At 36.4% G+C, this 19,707-nt stretch overlaps 2 protein-coding genes across 11 annotated transcripts in view; one reads left to right on the forward strand and one right to left on the reverse strand.

Annotated features, from left to right (window-relative positions):
• Nucleotides 1-1,530: 1,530 nt before the first annotated feature.
• Nucleotides 1,531-14,458, forward strand: RLIG1 (RNA 5'-phosphate and 3'-OH ligase 1). 2 transcript variants are annotated; one of them, XM_008004207.3, is made up of 7 exons: nucleotides 1,531-1,791; nucleotides 6,193-6,310; nucleotides 8,883-8,978; nucleotides 9,663-9,779; nucleotides 11,558-11,755; nucleotides 12,796-12,965; nucleotides 14,238-14,458. In XM_008004207.3, exons 1-7 carry the CDS (start codon nucleotides 1,702-1,704, stop codon nucleotides 14,424-14,426), a joined length of 978 nt encoding a protein of 325 aa, XP_008002398.1. In that variant the 5' UTR covers nucleotides 1,531-1,701; the 3' UTR covers nucleotides 14,427-14,458. The 2 variants fall into 2 exon arrangements, with proteins under 2 accessions (XP_008002398.1, XP_008002400.1); XM_008004209.3 differs by having other exon boundaries at nucleotides 1,560-1,791; nucleotides 12,796-12,851.
• A 561-nt stretch (nucleotides 14,459-15,019) lies between these two features.
• The window catches only part of CEP290 (centrosomal protein 290), a 94,444-nt gene continuing 89,756 nt past the window's right edge, over nucleotides 15,020-19,707 (reverse strand). For 8 of the 9 annotated variants that reach the window (XM_008004202.3, XM_073020985.1, XM_073020984.1 and 5 more), the window contains 2 exons: nucleotides 16,683-16,762; nucleotides 15,020-15,419 (listed from right to left, as the gene is read on the reverse strand). In XM_008004202.3, coding sequence (XP_008002393.2) covers nucleotides 15,189-15,419; nucleotides 16,683-16,762 — 311 coding nt within the window. In that variant the 3' untranslated portion in view covers nucleotides 15,020-15,188. Of the gene's footprint in view, nucleotides 15,420-16,682; nucleotides 16,763-19,707 lie in introns of those variants that run through there. The other variant, XR_012094548.1, reaches the window with a different exon arrangement.

The raw sequence follows: 19,707 nt of genomic DNA on the forward strand, positions 1-19,707 counted from the left end.
TCCTGATGAGGATTTGTGTTTCTGCCAGAAGCTTTGCTCCAGGTACTGATGAAACCAAAGTTTTGGAAATAGAAAGTGCTTCCTGAGAGATGACTGGCTTTGCAACTACTATTCAAAGAATAAGTAGAGTGTGTTTTAGAAGATGAGTATTTCCCACAAATGACAGAACGTTGGACCTAAAAGGTTCTGTGGCAGTTTGGGAGGTGACAGTTGATAGTTGTGAAAGTTGTTGTCTCTCTGGGATTCATGAAAGAAGCCGCTTTTTAGAATGCCTTTGAAGGAACCAAGAAGTCACTGGCACTCGACTATAAAATGCTAAACAGTTTCTGGTTCCAACAGTACACAGCCAGCATCAGGTTTTTTCTTTTTTGATAAATGTGGGCGGGGTGTGATGTGGGAGAACTTTTTGTGTTTTCCTATGAGAAAAAGATAGTAGAAAATAAAGTAAACACTTTGAAATGGCAAATCTCTTTCCTCCTCCCTCCCCTCGAATCCAGCAATAAAAAGACTGTGAACTTTTTTAAAATTTTATTTTTTTTCACTGTCAGTATTCAATGTAACTGTGAACTTTTTAAAGTGGATGTTTTATTCTTTGAGAATCCCCTTACTATTCAGATACCTCTAAGTGAGATATAGTTTAATTTTTCCAAGGGCTAAGTCAGTAATATGCCGGACAGTTGAAAACATGCAGGTAAGACAAAGAAATGAGAGCTGGGCCTAGTCCAAGCCCATAAAGATGGCAGTAAAGTCAAAATTCCCCTACAACTTCAGGCTAGGAACTACTAAATGCAATGAGATGGAAACGCTACTATTCCTAAATATTTAGTATTTATTTTATTTAGTCGTTGTCCATCTTATCACTTACCCTCAAAATATTCTTTTGAGCAGCAAGTTAAAGCTGCTTTTAGCTCGCAGTTGATTGACTACCATTACTCAAGCCATTTGGGCTGTTGGAACTCACCTTTAATTAAGATTCCTATGAAAAACTTGAGAATGAAATCTGGTTGTAAGTATTCCTGTACTTTTGGATTAGTCTAAGGCTGAAATTTCGCACTCACTCTGGAAAGAACATCAGAACCATTTTGACCATGTTATGCTGCACAATAAGGCGTAGGTCAAACGGTAACTTTTTTTTTTGGTCCCAGATATGTTTTATTATAGGGTTTTCTGACAGTCTTACTGGAAAGAAGTTTTCATTCTGCTTGGGAATCTGGGGATGTCTCTAGCTGTTTCTAAACTTCTACAGTGCTTCCCACACGAACTAAAGATAACAGGCCAGTAGGTTTCATTGGAACTGTGTTAAATCGACATCTGAAATGTTCATTGCTTATAACTTGATCTTATTTAATTTCCAAAAAAATCATCGGTTACTAGGTGTGGCTAAGTACACACCTTTGGGAAACGTATCTGTTTTCGCGGTTATTAAAACCGAGGTGGGGGGCAAGGGACGCACGTGGGAACGCACCAGGCACCCCAGCTTCTGCACTACAACTCCCAGAAGGCGCAGCGGCCAGGAAGCCGCTTCTGGACGGGCGTTCCCGCCCCTCGCCGGGGTTTAGTAGTTGGGGCGCAGCCGCAGTGGCTGGGCGCGGAGTGCGAGTGGCCTGGACCCCACGGGTGGCTGCTGCAGGGCTTCTCCCCAGCTGGGCTGGGCGCTGCTCGAAAGCGCTCTCTCCACTCGCACGGCTTGTTGGGCTCATCATGAAGCGCTTGGGCTCCGTGCAGCGGAAAATGCCGTGTGTGTTTGTGACGGAGGTGAAAGAGGAGCCTTCCGCCAAAAGGGAGCATCAGGTACGGAGGAGCGCCGGGCAGGCTGGGCGGCTCGCGTGGGCTCCTCCCCGCGGCGCTGGCTCTGTGCGAACCCGGCGAGGATGGCTGGGCGCGTTAGACCTGCCCTGCAGGCCAGGAGCCTCTGTAGGTTTCGCTGGGTAGGTTTGGGGTGGGAGTTCCGTACGCCCTGAGCTCTTCCAGGTCCTTGTACTTTTCTTAGTCGTAAGGGAGGGAATTTGCGAAAGGATTTTCCTGATTAGGAGATTCAAACTTGCCCTCGCAAGGAAATGGATAACCCACGTCCACAGCATGTTCTTTTCAGGTTAGCATCTTTTGGGGAAACCCCCTAATCAGATAATTGCCACACTCCAAGCTTTACTACTTTTCAAGAGTGCAGTAAGAAAGGGTGGATATTAGAAGACTTGCTTTACCTGTTCTGTCCGAACCAGTGGCGGTGTTGACAGTAGCCTAATTAGGTCACTGAAGTTCAGACCTCATATTACCAGTAATTACTTAATTTATTCTAACTTTGGTGTTCTCATCTCAAGGTTTTCTATTGTAGCAACGTGTTTTCCACAGTGTGCCCTCGGTAAATGCTAGTGAGTAACCTATATTTGGGTAATTTTTTTCATATTGTACTATAAAACGTTGTAGTCTTTGATCAGTAGAATACCCAGTGATTAGTTCGGTGCTTCCCAGCTTTGCTGATTTCAAACAAAATCAACATGTCCATTGGAAATCCACCTCACTTGAGTTTCATAATTGGCACTGGCTTTTCTTCTGGACTAAAACTTGTTTAAGGCAAAGATTGCCCTGTTTTCTTTAGTCTCAGCTTCTAGGACCTGGCACGTGGTACGCACTGGATAAATATTTATTGAATTAAAGAATGAACCCTGGAATCATTTCATACCAGTTTTCCATTCACCTTGATGCTTTTTACCTTATAGCATCTGATCTTTTCATTCTTTCTATTACTGTCACTGCTGTTATAGTTAATATTTCATGTCCTGCTCATTGCACCACCTAATTGGTCTTACTTGCCACTCGGAGTGATCATCACCATGTTCTTTCTTCGTCAAAATGCCACAGTTATTACTCAATGTTTGTATCAGTAATTGACTTTTTTTTTTCTTTTAGCTGTAACAAATGTAATCCATATGAAACATTATCATCTGTTTTAGTATTTCACTCTACTGTGATTTTCAACTTCGTATGTTGGAGGGGAGTGGTTTGTAAAAGTATTCTCTACCAGGGAAAATAAGCAGCCCCTTCTCTTACCTCTCTGCAGTTAAAAACAGCTTACAGCATCGTTTATAGCATAGCATCCACATTCTTAATTATAATTCAGGGCCTCCCACTAATGAGGCTCAATCTACCTTCCATCCTCCTCAAAGTGGATTCTCTGTTTTAGCCATCTATTTCATCCTGTGAACATATCAACCACAATCCTGCCTCATATTTTTGCTCAGACTGTTCACTCTGGGTCATCTCTAGAATGTTTTTAATTTCTCAAGTCAGTTCTTCTCCATGAAATCTTAAATCAACTTAGTCATCTCAGTGATTTCCCCTACCCAGAAATTGTAGAGGGCCACTCAATTGATACTATTTTAATACACGTACCTTGTTTTTCCAGTAATAGTCTAAAGTCTTTGATGACAGGTGGAAAAGGAGAACTTTGTGTACCCCTCAGTGTCTCTCGTGTTGTCCTTTGGACATGTCGATAGCAAAGAGCAGATGATTAGTCTTTATGGAAGGAATGTTTATACTCATCAGGAGCTCCATGGGGCAGAGTAATCTTCCCCCCATAGGATCTTTGATAAAAAAAATTTAGATACACACACACTGCTATTGGACCAGACTCTGTGGCTCTACTATCCTAGGTTAAATTGATATCGTTTGATACCAGCGTCGTAAGTTAGTGAAAACCAGTTGTATTTTTAAAGTACTGAATCCCTACTAGATGGTTATATTTTGAAAGTATTGAATCAATACTAGAAGGGCCTAATTTCTTAGTTTACCTGTTTGAAATAGTGCATTAGTCTTAAGCTCACACACAGCAATATGTTTATATTGTACAGTGTTGTTTCACTTTGTAAGATGATGTTACTTCAGATACAGATTGTAGAAGTGGCATAAGTCTTTTTCAGAAATGAAAATGAATTATAAAAAGTTCGTAGGAACCCAAGAAACTGTCTTTTCCTCATCCTTGGTGCCCTTTTTCTTCCTGATAGTGGAAAAACCATCAATATGTAAACATCTCACTACTGATAAAGCTGAAAGGGACAAGGAGTGAGTACTCTCAAAGCAAACAAACTCAAAGGAAAAACAAAAGGCAAGCGATTCTTGGTAGTTTTAACAGTGAAAATTGTTAGGGGAAAAACATGAAAAAAACAAAATCAGCTTGAAATCTTGAGTACTTATTGTGCAAAGACAGAACTAAAATGGTACTGAAGTATACTGTATAACATCTCTAAGATGCCATAGTGGGCCAGCTTGTACTCTCAGCGGGGCTGTATTTACAGGAGTACTAATATGAGGTCTCCCCTAAGAGGTGATGGCAGCAGGTTTTACTCCTTTTTTGTATTCTGCCTGCGTAGTCTAGGACAAGGCCGTTCACAAACCAGATGCTCAAACTTTGTTGAATGAGTTACCACAAAGATTTTTAGATCGACATAGACTCCTGAATACAACTTTCAAAGTAAACAATTCATCAAGCTACATAGGGATGTCAGGTAACTGTGACGAAAACTATTGTCAAAGTGAAGCCTAACTCAAGAGTCAAGAGATTTGTTTTATAGAGGCAATTTTTCTTTTGCCATGTTGAACATTTTTTAAGTAAATAAACCATAGCTGATACAGCTCAGAAATTTAAGTTCGTAGTACTGTCATGTCTAATAATATAAATCACTATTAATGGTAGGAAACCATCAGGGGGTTAACTTTCCTTTCAAGCAGATAATGTATTTTCTAAGAGGATTTGCTGAACTTTATGATGATACATCTGAAGATTTTTAGGATATAAAACTGAATCAAGGGTAAAATTGTTCTGAAAATTAAGATGCTTTTAAAGTCTGTGATCTGTAATGTTTAGACCGAGATGCAAGCTCTGTGACAATGAAGGTATACTAATGACAATTGCTTTATGGAAAGGATGAAAATCATAGTTTTTCAACCTATGCTTACAATAGCAGTTGTTTATCATGCAGTTAGTTAAGGAGGAAAAACATGAAAAAAGTAAATCCAGAAACCATTTGATTTTGGCTCTTAAACTTCTTGGTAGCAAATAGAAACTGATGTTAATTATATTGAGAAGAACGCACTGAAAAAGAGACAAGAAGTATGCCAAAAGGTTCTTTGTAATATGTCTGAACGGTGATGACATGGGTGATTCATTTATGCCTTTGTATATTTCATTTACACATTTTCTATAATGAGCATCTATTAGCTTTGCAAGGAAAAAAAGGTGAAAAAAGGCAAAAACAAAGTATCAACTATCTTCCATCTCTTTTGCCTGCTCCCTGAGAATTTTGACCTGAGACAGGAGTACATTACAACATCCTTGCTAAGACTCCTTACAAACCAAGTCTTAACTGAAAAACAAGTTTTATAAATCACAAAAATGTTTGTGCTTATAAAAAAGGGGGAAGATCTCATGTATTGAAAAGCAGATTGACTCTTGGGAAAACTGAAAATTATGATTGAAAGATACTTGTATTGAACTACCAGAAGCACTTATGAAGTTTAAGTTAATTAAACATACAATCTAGTTTTACCTTCACTCAGATCCAGACACAATGGCTGCCTTGCATTCTTCAGACACATCAAGAAACTTTACCTTTTGTTTTTTTCCTCAGATATTTACATGGTATTCCCTTGCTTCAAATTTGGTCAAAGTTTCCCTCCTCAAAGTTTCCCTTTCCACCGTATCCAAAATAGTACCTCATCCCTCTTTCCTTTACCCATTTGTTTTTAGCACTTGCTTGTCATAGCTAACATTATATTATGCATTGTGCTTCTTTTGTCTCCCTCATTAAAATGCAAGTTTCACCAAAGGCAGGTACTTTTTTGTTCACCTCTGTATTTCCAGTGCTGAAGACAATGCCTAATCTTAGGCATTTAGTAAATAATTGTCAGGTATATGATTAAATATACTGAACGCCTGTGCTAGGGATGCAGCATTGCAAAGAACAAAGGTGGATAAAAAAACTGTAAATAATTACAGAATTGTGTAGAAAATCAGGTGTTGCTGTGATAGCACGGAAGGGAGGGAATGATTCGGAACTTCACAGAATAAATATCATTCTGAAGGATGAACTGGAGATCATCCCTTAAAACTAATGAAATTAAGAAGATTTCAGGTGAGCATGTGTGCAAAGACATAGAGGCTATCTAAAACTGGTTTTCTCTCTCTCTTTTTTTAAGCCATTTAAAGTTTTGGCAACTGAAACTATAAGTCACAAGGCATTAGATGCAGATATATACAGTGCAATTCCAACAGAAAAAGTGGATGGAACATGTTGTTATGTTACTACCTATAAAGGTAAACTAAAACTATAGTATTTACTACAAATATTACTTATTTTTTCTTAATCACTTTACAGTCTATCTGAAATGAGGCATTTGCTCTTCATAGACCCTGGGAAACCTAAGTATAATAGCAAAACAAAAGGGTCACAGTTGTTATAATTTACTTATTATATTATTGTATTTTCTTCTTGGGGGAAAAAAGGAAGGTAACTAAAACATGTACTTAATACCCTTAAGGGCCCAGGCAGTATGGTGCTTGATATATATTATCTCCAATTTGTACAAGTAGCCTCTCCATTTCACAGACAAGAAAAATGAGGTTTAGCAAACTTAAATAATTTGTCCGAGACCCAATAGTAACTGAATGGCTGAACTGGCAATGGGACCTATGTTTGTGTGACCCTTAAGCTTATTCTTCCTGCACCGATTCCAGGGCTTTATTCCTCTTGGCAGTGTCTCTAACTAATTTCACTTTAATGTAGTTTAAAAGGTAGAAATGCAAATAGAAATTGTCAGTCATTTTAAGAAGAAATGTATGGAAAAGAGATTTTTTTTGGCGATTATTTTTGGATGGCGAGATTACCTGTCACTTCCAGAAAAAAAATAGCATCTGGACACATTCCTGGGGCATTAAATGGACATCTGGACACATTCCTTGTATCAGGAAATTTATTCTGAAATGCAGTAAAATAACTGGGCTAAAGCATACATAATATTTGCCATCTTAACCATTTTTAAGTATGCAGTTCAGTGGCATTAAGTGTATTTACATTATTTTGCTACTATCACCACCCTCCATCTCAAGAACTGTTTTCATCTTATAAAACTGAAATGCTACCCAGGAAACAACAACCCTTATTCTCCCACCACCAGCCCCTTGTAACCAGCATTCTACTGTCTCTATGAATTTTGACTACTCTAGGTATTTCATATAAGTAGAATCACATAGTGTTTATTTTTTGTGACTGGCTTATTTCACTTAGCATAATGTCCTTAAGGTTCATGCATGTTGGTTGCATGTATCAAAATTTTATTCATTTTTAAAGCTGAGTAATATTCCTTTGCATGTATCTAGCACATCTTGTTTATCCAGTCAACCACTGGTGGACAGTTGGGTTGCTTTCATCTTTTGACTATTGTTAACTAATGCCACTGTAAACAGGTATGAACAGATATCTGAGGCTGTGCTTCCAGTTCTTTTGGGTATATAGCCAGAAGTGGAATTACCGGATGATATGGAGATTCTAACTTTTTAAGGAGCCACTATAGTGTTTGGCCTAGTGGCTGCAGCCATTTACATTTCTACCAATAGTGCACAAAGGTTCCAGTTTTTCAGTTTCCTCACCAGCACTTATTTTCTCCTTTTTTCTGTTTGGATTTTTGTTTTTGGATAGTAGCCATTCTGGTGGATGTAAATGAATTGCATTTTTTATGTTTACTGGTAAAAAAAGAAACAAAAGGTCCATTGAACCAGAAATGCTAATACAGTTTTAATCTGGTTCTTCGTGTTATTTATCTGGATAGCTAATAAGTGGTACAGAATATCTGGACCAACGTATAGCAGTTTCTTTATAAACCTTGGATTTATATATTTGAGAAAATTGCAAAAGATTTTTCAGACTTTGATGCCTGTTAAGAAACTATAGTGTGTATCATTATGCATAAGGATGGCAAACTGGATTAGAATTTAACTGCTAAAGTCAAGTCACAGAACCCAAAGTGACAGTGCTTACAAATCCACATTTATTACTGCTAAAGGATACACAATATACCAATGGCATTAAAAGTAAAGGTGTGTATTATAGCCAAGGACTGTCTCACAGCAAGGAGTATGGAGAGGCCAAGTAAAAGCTACTATTGTTCCCTGCTTCAGCGCCTTGGCAGGACACATTTTCTCAGATCAGGAACCACTCATGTGTGCAGGCAAACACCTTGGAACCACGGAATGCAAAATGGAGTCACAGCTGGGGATTTTTATATTTTTGCTGGTCACGTAGCTTGGCATCTTGCTGCTAAGTAACCAGCTTCAACAGCAGAGCCCTCCGGGGTTTCAGACCAAGCTATCAGGCTCACTCCTACCAATAAAGAATACTAGCACAGTGCCCTGCAACTCTCAGATCCATGAGTACAAATCAACATTATTAGTATTTTCATGCCTTGATCAGGGGTCAGTGCCATGCAGAACAGCTCAGCCTAATTCCAGATGTGTCAGAATTAACCCTTACAGCACAGTGTTACGTTTGGGGGTGTGGGGTGAATACAGTTATCTGGTTATGTTTCCATTTCGTAGAGGTATCTTCAGTTGTCCATAAATGCTGCTTACTCATAAAATATGACTACGCAGTGTCCTTATAAAAAAGACAATATATTTACTTTTTGTCTCATCCCCTTCATTTTTTAACCAGAGAAGTAAGTCTTCTCACAGCGTCAGGTACTGCTAGGTGGTCTATATTCTTAGACTGCATATTTCCCTTTGTCGTCTTTGAGAAATTAGCCTCCTGTTTATTGAAAAACTCTATTCTGAAATGTCTTTAAAGATAAGTTTTGTTTGCTTCATACTTTTCCTTTTGTTATTACTTTTTTAGATCAGCCATACCTTTGGGCTCGACTAGATAGAAAACCCAACAAACAAGCTGAAAAAAGATTTAAAAATTTTCTACATTCAAAAGAAAACCCAAAAGGTTAGTTTTTTTTTTTTAAGTTTTCATGTTTAAATAGCTGAAATTTGTGGCATATTTATTGCTGTGGTATTTCTGTACATTATATCCTTCTGTATAATTTAAGCAACTTAGGAAAACTATAATTTAATACTTTATATATAAAAGGATATTATTGAAAAATATTGTAAAATATTTTCCTATTCGTCACTATTCTTTATAGTATGAGTCTATTAAAACATACAGATTACTGCATAGATATTGAAATTAGTGACACATTTTGTGTAAGAGACAAATGTGTAATTTTATAAATCAGGTACAAATCTCAGGAAATTAATAATTTTAATTATAAAAATGCTTTTAAATATCTATAGTAGATACACATTGTATATCTGCATTCATGTATATATGTTTATATTTGTATTCATAGTATATTAAAAATTCATAATCTAATACTTAACGGAATATGGTTACTTTAGTTCGACTGTTAAATACTATATACAAATGGCATACATGAAATTGAATATTTAAATTGTTAGTACCGTAATCTTAAGTACAGTCACATTGTGGTGATAATGAATGGAGAATAATTGTATCACACCTGATACTATGAGGTTTTAGTAGCTGTTCCCATTTTGAGTCTGTTTAGTATTTTACATTTTTTAAGTATCACCCCATACAATATTATCTCTTTTTAATTTTTTTTAGAATTTTTTTGGAACGTTGAGGAGGACTTCAAACCAGCTCCAGAGTGCTGGATACCAGCAAAGGAAATAGAACAAATAAATGGGAACCCAGTGCCTGATGAAAATGGACACATTCCTGGTACCATGATCTCTCTTCTAATGCAGTTTTGTGTTTACTAGTAAAATGATCAAAATATCCATTCAATCAGAAATTACAGAATTTAATTTTAATCTGGTTCTTCATTAATATGTATAGTACAGAATTTCTGAATCAAATTTATGTAAAGTCCTACATTTTATATCAAAGATGTTTCATATTAAGAACGTCCTCTTAGGTTTAGAGTCTTTTCTAAGATGGATATTTTTTACTAGCTGTAGTCTGTGACAATAAAGCGTCAAAAGAGAATAGCCTTGAGGCCAGGTGCAGTGACTCACACCTGTAATCCCAGCACTTTGGGAGGCTGAGGTGGGTGGATGCTTGAGCCTAGGAGTTTTAAGACCAACCTGGGCAACATGGCAAAACCCTGTCTCTACAAAAAATACGAAAAGTTAGCTGGGCATGGCAGTGTGCGCCTGTAGTCTCAGCTACAAGCCCCAGAAGTCGAGGCTGCAGTGAACCGTGATCGTGCACTCTAGCCTGAGTGTCGGACTGTGACCTTTTCTCAAAAAAACAACAGAAAAAGAGGGAATAGCTTCCAAGTTCTTGTCAGGATAGATGAGATGATCTAGTCTGAAATGAGATTTCAAGAAGTCTATACCTTTAGATTAGGGATGGGAAAATTTTGCAAAGGTATGCCGAATAGGAAAATATCCCAGATTAAGGTTATAGATTCTCAACTGTCATGTCTTGAGTGCCCATTATGTGCAAAGTCCTCCTAGTTTCTGGTAATACAAAAATGAAGGTCAGATCCGTTGTCCTCCATGATCTTTAATTAGACATTAGGAGAAATCAACCAATAATAGTATGATTTAAGAACAGGAATGAATATATCAGGTACCACTGGAGAAAAGAAGAGGAATTCCTCATTCAGCTTGTGGTTAGTGGAGGCTTCCGAGAGGAGTAGACATCTGTACTGAAGCTTAAGGACTAGGAAGTCAGCTGACAAGGAAGAGGGAAGATCAGCGTAGGCCACCTCCCAGGAAGAGGAGAGGGCATGGGGTATTTCGGATATTTTATATAACACTTTATTGCAGCTAGAATGTTTAGGGTATATGACCTGAAGTGGCTGTAAAAGTTGAGGCTGGAAGTGTGGTGGGCTCAGATCGTAAAGCCTGTTTTATTCTATCTAAAGGAGTGTGAAGTTTATCCTGAAGATGATGATTTTTAATCAGTGGTACAGCAAAAGCATATTTAAGTTTTAGAAATAGAACTATGATAAAAGTGGGTTGGATTTCACTGGAGGCTTGGTGACTAGCAAATAAGTTATTACAGTCATCTAGCATGAGTAATGAAGGGAGCCAATTCTGGCAACAAGAATGAGAAGGGTAATAGCAATAATATTGAATAAATGTGTTCAGTATATATTGGAACATTTTAATAAACTTGGAACACATACCGCATTATGTCCATTGTCCCTGAAGCTTGAGAGAAAACTTGTTTTATAGAAAAAAATGTAAGTGCTACATCTTAGAATAGTGCTCAGTTCTTACTGAATAAGGGGGAATTTTCTAGTAAGAGAATGCTAGGTGCTCTGTAGTGAATAACAGGTTAATTCTGCAGAATAAAAAAAATGAACTCTTATGATTTTTTAAAAAGTAATAAACTGTTAACTTTCCCACTGAGGTTTTAAAGTAATACCTCTTTGTGATAGACACCCAGAAAACATGGGAAATTTACAACAAAAATAGAAATTACCTGTAGTTTCAATCCAAAGAAAAACAATCTAATAACAAATAATTTTCTTCTTTATATGATAGGTTGGGTACCAGTAGAGAAAAACAACAAACAGTATTGCTGGCATTCCTCTGTAGTTAATTATGAATTTGAAATTGCCCTGGTACTAAAACATCATCCTGATGATTCTGGACTTTTGGAAATTAGTGCAGTGCCACTTTCAGATCTCTTAGAACAAACACTGGAGCTCATAGGAACAAATATCAATGGAAACCCATATGGTGAGTGAAGGCTTTTTCTTGTTCAGTTATTGTAACTGTCATTTATAAAGAGAACTTTCTAGGGTCAACTTAAAAAACATACATACAACACTAAAGAAACGACTAACAAATTTGAGTTAGTTTCCTAGGATTATATCCATTTCTGTTAACTTTATATTCACAGAAAAAGGATACCATTTTATTAATCCAAAAGATTGATTTTTATCCTCATTCTTTCCTGTAATAACATTATACAATTATGTATGAAAAGTAATGACTCAGTTGTAACCCCTTTGCTTTTTAAAATTCAGGTGAGTTGAGTCAAATGATGAAAATGCACTTTTCGTGGTTATTATAGCATCAATTTAAATAGCCAAGGGTATAAAGTAAGTAAAGAATTGGCAATGAATACCATGTCAAATATCAAAATATATATCATGATGAATTGAGTGCAAGTACTGAGAGCACTATAGGTTACACCTTGCTGACATGGGGATGGGAAGACAGACCTAAGGATGCTAAAGCTATAATAGGAAAATCCTATATAGAGATCAAAAGTAGACTGCCAGGTGTAAAGAAGCTAAGATGGTAGTTAGACAAGTTATCAGAGATACAGTGCAGCTGTTTGGCAAACGTTGAAGAACAGTTGAATGTGGCCAGTGCCACATTGGTACCAAAGGTTGGTAGACTTTTTCTGCAAGATGCCAGAGTAGGTATTTTAAGTTTTGTGGGCCACTCTTCTGAAAGGAGCTATGGACAGTACTTACATGAGTGGGTGCGGCTGTGTTCGTGGAAAACTATTAACAAAAAACGGTATCTGTCTAGACTTGGCCTACAGGTCATAGTTTGTTGAACTGTGGTGGAGAGTACGCCAAGGTGGAATTTAGAGTTACTGGAATAAGGTGCCAGTGCATTGGGTTGTATTCTTTTTAAGGAAACCAACTAGCTTTTCTACCTTTATTCCTAAGTGTTTCAAAAGACTATTTGAAGAGGTACATTTTCTAGTTCTTTCTGCAAGTTCCTTTAAATGAATGTGGCTAATGGCAAATTTTCCCACTTAGGGCTAGGGAGCAAGAAACATCCATTACATCTTCTTATACCACATGGAGCATTTCAAGTAAGAAATCTACCTTCATTGAAGCACAATGATCTCTTGTCTTGGTTTGAAGGTTGCAAAGAGGGTAAAATTGAAGGAATAGTATGGCATTGCAGTGATGGCTGTTTAATAAAGGTAATGGCAAAAATAGCTTGGGTGGGGTTATGTCATCTTATATTCCTACAGCAGAGTAGAAGTGATACTAAAATTCTCTCTACAAATGGCAGCAATTATTATTTGCAGTAAAGAAATTTAATTTTCTCATCCCACATACCACCATTTTTTAAGAGGTAAAACAGTGTTTCCAGGTGTGTATTGTGTGGGGCATTGATCATAACAGGTGTGCTTCAGAATTGAAGTGATACTATATATGCCCTGCGTGGAAATTCATGTTGCATAGTAGTGCTCTCTGAGACATCTTGTACTAAACTTAACACAGCATCTCCCAGACTTGAGTATAGAATCTGTTGAGTAGAAAGGGTGCCAAGGTAACAGTTGATATATACAAAATGAATTATCTTATACTTTGTTCCCTTTCTGTCTCCTGGACTTGTCTATTTGATTTCTCACAGGTATCTGAAATTCATAATATTCAACACTGGACCTAGTTGTAACTCTCTGACTTCACATAATTCACTGAAGTAAAAACTTGGATATTAATTTTAATCCCTCTTTTCATTACTTCATGCATCCAGTTATCAGTTCCTAACAGTTCTAATCTATGTACTTCTTTCCAACCAATTAACTGTTAATTTTAATTTAAGCTAAGATTCATGCTCTATCATATCACCCTCCAAAAACAGTATCTTTCAGTTTTAGTCCTATCCTCTCCATTCTTCACAAACGGATGAGTGTATTACTTTCCTGCATCAATCTGTTCAGTTACATTAAATATTCATGATCTGGCCCCTGCTTAATTTCCCAGAACTGCTCTCCAGCTCTGCCCCCACAAACACACTCACATTGGGTTTGCTCTAACCATATTTACATGATTGCAATTAGAGCAAAAAAACTCCATTCTACCACATAACATTCCCTTCAATTAGAATGCCTCCTTGCCCACATTTTTCAGGTAGCTAGTCTGTACTCAGCAACAGACTCTATGATTCATAAAATTTTATGGAGCCCCTGATTATATTCCTGGCATGTTTCCAGGTGCTGGACATACACAGTCAACAAAACAAGGTGTCTGCCTTCATGAAGCTCACATTCTAATGGGGAAGATAGACAATAAACAAATATGTAGTATGTCAGGAGAAGAAGAGCTATGAAAAAAAAAAAAACTAGGGTAAGATAAAGTGGAGTCTTACACAGTGCCTGGCAGATAGTAGGCACTCAAAACAAATATTTCTAAGTGAATGAAGATAGTATCTGTATGCTAAAGCTAATATCTTTTTTCTCTTTCAGGTCCATCGCCATCATCTTGGCTTATGCTGGCCAATTCCAGATACTTACATGAATTCAAAACCAGTTATTATCAACATGAACCTGAACAAATGTGACTCTGCCTTTGATATTAGGTGTTTGTTTAATCATTTTTCAAAAATAGATAATCAGAAATTTGCTAGACTCAAAGATATAATATTTGATGTATAAAATGCAAATAAAATTAGTTTATCATTATATTCTAATCCTGAATATTCTACCATGTTTAAAAACATCTCAAGGTTCCTGTTCATTATGAAACATCAATATGTCTTCTACCATTTGTGAAGAAATGAATTTTCCAGTTTCAAGTACCTATTCAAATTTTTATTAAAAACCAGCAAATTAATTTTAATCTCTAGCCATAAAAACATAAGTAACAGTAAGCTCCTACGCTTGCACAAAGGCTGGATTCTCTCCAGTATACTGAGTAGTAATTTAAAAACAAAAATTTAATGTCACTAATTTTCAAAATTAAATAGTTTAAACTCAATTTTGCTAGATATTTAACAAAACATGGCTTAACCTCATAACTTATATGTGTGTATATCTACATCTGTATTTATATATATCATAGTTAGGATTTGAGAATCTTAACACATGTATAAATAAGTATAAACTCCAATTTTAAATATTGAAATTACTGAATTTACCCTCATATTCTTTAAAAAACCTAATCAAAACATTATGAATGTAGAGAAATTCACCAAAGCTCATTGTCTATTTGATGGCCATAACAAGTCTTCAAATATATACTTTTATAATAAGTTAAAAATTTCATATAATTTTATTTATTAAGAATTCCAATCTAAGTATAAAGGTACAAGGTAGTGAGAAGGAAATACTACAGTTCAGAGAATTGCTTATTTCCAGGTATATTTTAACTTATAAAGTTAATAAATAGTTAAATGAAACAAAGTTTATAGGTGACCTTTAGTAAATGGGGAAATTAACAGGACTTTCTTCTTCATCTTCAAACTCTTCAGAAGCAGCAACAGGGCTAGCTAACTCAACTCCCAGTTGTTCTGAAAGTTTTTTTACCTTCTCTTCTAAGAGAATATTCTTCTTCACTTCTTCCTTGTAATTATACTTAAGATCTTCAATTTCTTCAAAAAATGAAGGATCAAAATTTTCCAGTTCTTTTTTCAGCTTTTTTATTTCCTCCTAATAGAAACATTATCTTTAAAAGTTGGATATAGGAAATGTACATATTTTAGGTTTGAACTGTGAGATTTAATTGTAAATATGAAAGCCAAAGTATTCCTGAATGGTCGAATACAGCAATAAAGGCAGAAGAATTAAGATTTTTCTTTGTTCCATTGTACAGTGTAAATAACTAAGTTGTTAACTGTCAAGTCCAATGATCTATTCCATAAGTTGTGTTCTAGTCTTTGACTAAAATGTATCCTTTCTTATAGTGGGATTTAATCTTTCTCTAAAAACATATAAGATCCTCTCAATAGAGTAATCAATCAAAATTAGATTTTGCAATTCATAACATTGAAGTCAGTCTGGTTAAGAGTTTTGGTTTAGACTTCATTTATATTTTACTTACAGATTCTAATTTTTAATGAATAATCAAGTTTTCATAAAGTTATTAATATGATCAGGGAAACCTTTGGGACTTCTGACAATTGGGCATCAGTGAAGAGACAATTCAAGCCTTAGTGACTATTTAGAATAGCCAGTGATTACTAGCTGATTCTCATATCCATGCCTTTTTGTCCTGTTTACAGTCTTAAAAGAGGTAAAACATAGCAAATATTTTTTTAAGGGAACTATAACCTTAGGATTCCTGAAAATAATTTCAAAAAAAAACTAAAGACACTGTTGCCAATGTGACCCAAAACTTAAGAACATACTAATGGCATACATTTGTTACAATTAAAAAATAAATTTATTATTTAATCCTATGTTGAGTCTGAATTTTTTGTTAGCTCTTATTTAATAAATATATTAGGACTAGTCAGATGAACATAATTAACTTTGCAATATAAAGGTCAAATATAAGATATTACATGAATTTTTTAGGATACGTACTGAAAACTCGAAGATGGTAATGAAAATAGTTTTCTTTTTTTTTTTTTTTGAGACGGAGTCTCGCTCTGTCACCCAGGCTGGAGTGCAGTGGCCCGCTCTCTGCTCACTGCAAGCTCCGCCTCCCGGGTTCGCGCAATTCTCCTGCCTCAGCCTCCCGAGCAGCTGGGACTACAGGCGCCCGCCACCTCGCCCGGCTTATTTTTTTGTATTTTTTTAGTAGAGACGGGGTTTCACCGTGTTAGCCAGGATGGTCTCGATCTCCTGACCTCGTGATCCGCCCGTCTCGGCCTCCCAAAGTGCTGGGATTACAGGCTTGAGCCACCGCGCCCGGCCCGAAAATAGTTTTCAACAGCTATTTTCACAAAATGATACTAAAATACACATTACCTTCAAATGCTGCTTTTCTAGATCTGACATTGTGAGCTGTGTCTCTAGATCTTTTACTTTTTCCTTTAATTGATCAGCATCTGTCAACAAAGTTATACAAGTTAAACTCAGCTTTTTCCCACTATGAATGAGTTCAAAGTAATGTATTTGTTCTAGAGAACAGAGATTTGTTTTACGAAACCTAGAACCAGGAAAATACTGGATTTTATGGCTGAAATACTTAAGGATGTAAACACCTGATGCTACCTCCCTCCATCAAGTATTGTAATTTCATAGCAGGCAAAAAGAGGTTATTTGCTAGGTATTAGAAATATAGGCCAAGTTTTTTTTTTTTTTTTTCCCCCCCCACATGATAGGAATTTTACACGGAAAAAATCCTAAAGCCAGGAAAACTTGTTAGGTACTAAAAGTACAATAGAAGAAAAGCAGACTGTTGGGTAAGGGGCTATAACCATAAGCTGGCCAAATGCTCCCGCTATCCAACACAGCGTTGGCTATTCCACGTGGGTTATTACATGTTTACTGCGCAATTACTACGTGCAAAATGTGTCATGCAAGCTGTCATGCAAAAATAAGACATACGTAGCCCTGATACTTTGGTAGGAAAACAAAAGTCTACAAATACAGCACAAAAGTTATTTATTGGATTTGCCCTGCAAGTTAATATACCTCTAACTTTATCAGCAGGCAAATATGATTTTTGCTTTAATGCTATCTTTGCTAGATACCTCTTTACATTACACTACATTTAATAAGTCAAGTCATATTTTACAGCCATTGAAGAATAAAATTCTAAAAGTTTGAGAAGGTGCAGCAAACATTTTCATGGCTGGGACAAGTATCTTTTTTTCTTTTTGAGACAGTCTCACTCTGTCACCTAGGCTAGAGTGTAATGGCGCAATCTTGGCTCACTGCAACAATCACTGCCTCCCAGGCTAAAGCGATTCTCCTGCCTTAGCCTCCCTTGTAGCTGGTATTACAGGCAAGCACCACCACACCTGGTTAATTTTTATATTTTTAGTAGAGACAGGTTTCACCATGTTGGCCAGAGCGGTCTCGAACTCCTGATCTCAGGTGATCCACCCGCTTCAGTCTCCCAAAGTGCTGGGATTACAGGTGTGTGCTACTGTGCTGGGCCTGGGACAAGTATCTTGAAAGTTATCTTACCACTATAGAAAGTGATTTAGAATTTCCAAAACAGTTCTGGTTTGATTTTAAGCCTTAATCTTAGAAAAATGACAGGTAATCTTGTCTACTTCACATCAGAGATAAGGAATTTTGAAGGCTCAGGAATTTCCTTAAGAAACTGAGGTTTGGAAAGATTAGAGATCTATGGCCATACGATCCTTAATGCACACGCACCTGATCTCTGATCTTAGAAGCTAAGCACTATTGGGCCTGGTTAGTATATGGATGGAAGGAAAATTATAAAATTTTCCTAACATCAACAGCATTAATACTGTAGTCTAGTACAAACCAAGCAGGCTGCTATAAGGCATATTTTGAGAGTACTTAGTAGGTACTTTTAGTTACCAAGACGTAGCACAGTATAGTGGTTAAGGGCTAGGAATGCCAAGGAGCTGTGGAGTTTCATAGATTTAGATTTTAATCCTGCCTCTGCTATTTCCTAGCTGACCTTGGGGAATGGTTACTTAACCACTTTGAATCTGTTTATCACATAAAATGGAGACAGTAATACCTATCATATATGGGTATAAATATAGAATGCTTGTAACGCAGTTAGCATAGTGTCGAGTACAACTCACACATGATGGCTTTTATTACAAATTAGTAATAGGACTACATACCATATTGAAAAAGCTACAAGAAACAGTCAAAGATAGTTCAGATATAAATTGGTATAATCCTTTGGAGAGGATGGCATTTGTATCATACTATCAAACAATGGCATAATAAGGTCAAGAGATTAATCATATTTTATAAAAGCAGAAACTTGGAAGCAAACTATCCACCAAAACATAAATGGTTCAATATGTTTATACATGCAATAATATACTATAGAATTATTAAATGGATGAGACAGATTTATGAACAGACCTCAAAAGATGTCCAGGATAAACTGTTAAAAGCAAATATGCTAGACATGTGTATAGTATGAGTTCAATTTTATGTCACTTGCCAAGAAAATATATATACGTATATGCAAACAAAGTCTATTCTCTATCCACAGTAGTTTTTGTCTATAAAGTTCGCCCAATTAGTGAATATCAAACCACTGCTGCTAGGGGAAGTATGTACAGACATGCATATACATACATACACCTACACATCTCACACATGATAATCTTAAATCCTAAAGATAACTCATCCTGGTAAATTCTATTTATTTACATAAGAAAAGGTTCAGAAGCGTTCGTGACTCTCCTAAGCCTAAAGCACTAACAAGCCTCAGAATGGGGATTCAAATCCCTTCCAACAGGCCCCAGAGCCACAGCTTCTTGCACTATGCTGTGCTGCCCTCTACCGTCTCCATCCTTTGCTCATTTCTCTATGAAAACTGAAATGACATACGGAGCACCGCCTTGTTGAACCTCTGCTGGGAACATGTAGGTTGGATTATTCAAACTTTCCAAGGCTCTGTGGATGTCTGCAAATGTGCTGCGAGTGTTGATTTGGGGATTACATACACGCTTTAGTGAGCAAGTGATTTAGAAAATACAGAATCCACAAATAATCCACAAATAATGAGGATTATTTACATATGAACTATTATACATATGAACACACAAACACATGTATGCATATGTGTGATATATATGTATATAAAATATGTGTGTATGTATATGTAGGAATGAGGAATGATTAGTAATCACTTTTGAATGGGAATGAAGGCAGCAGAAACATTTTTTACTTTGTAAAAGGAAAAAAATATAGGCAGTATTTACTTATTTGCAGTTTTTAAAAATGTTCAGAGGACTTGAAAGAGCCTATACTTAGAAACTGGAAGCAACAGATTTAGTATTCATTGCTTAGCCCTACATTGTGATTAAATCTGTAACACCCA

This window comes from Chlorocebus sabaeus, chromosome 11 (genome assembly GCF_047675955.1).
Source record: "Chlorocebus sabaeus isolate Y175 chromosome 11, mChlSab1.0.hap1, whole genome shotgun sequence".
Taxonomy (NCBI): Eukaryota; Metazoa; Chordata; class Mammalia; order Primates; family Cercopithecidae; genus Chlorocebus; species Chlorocebus sabaeus.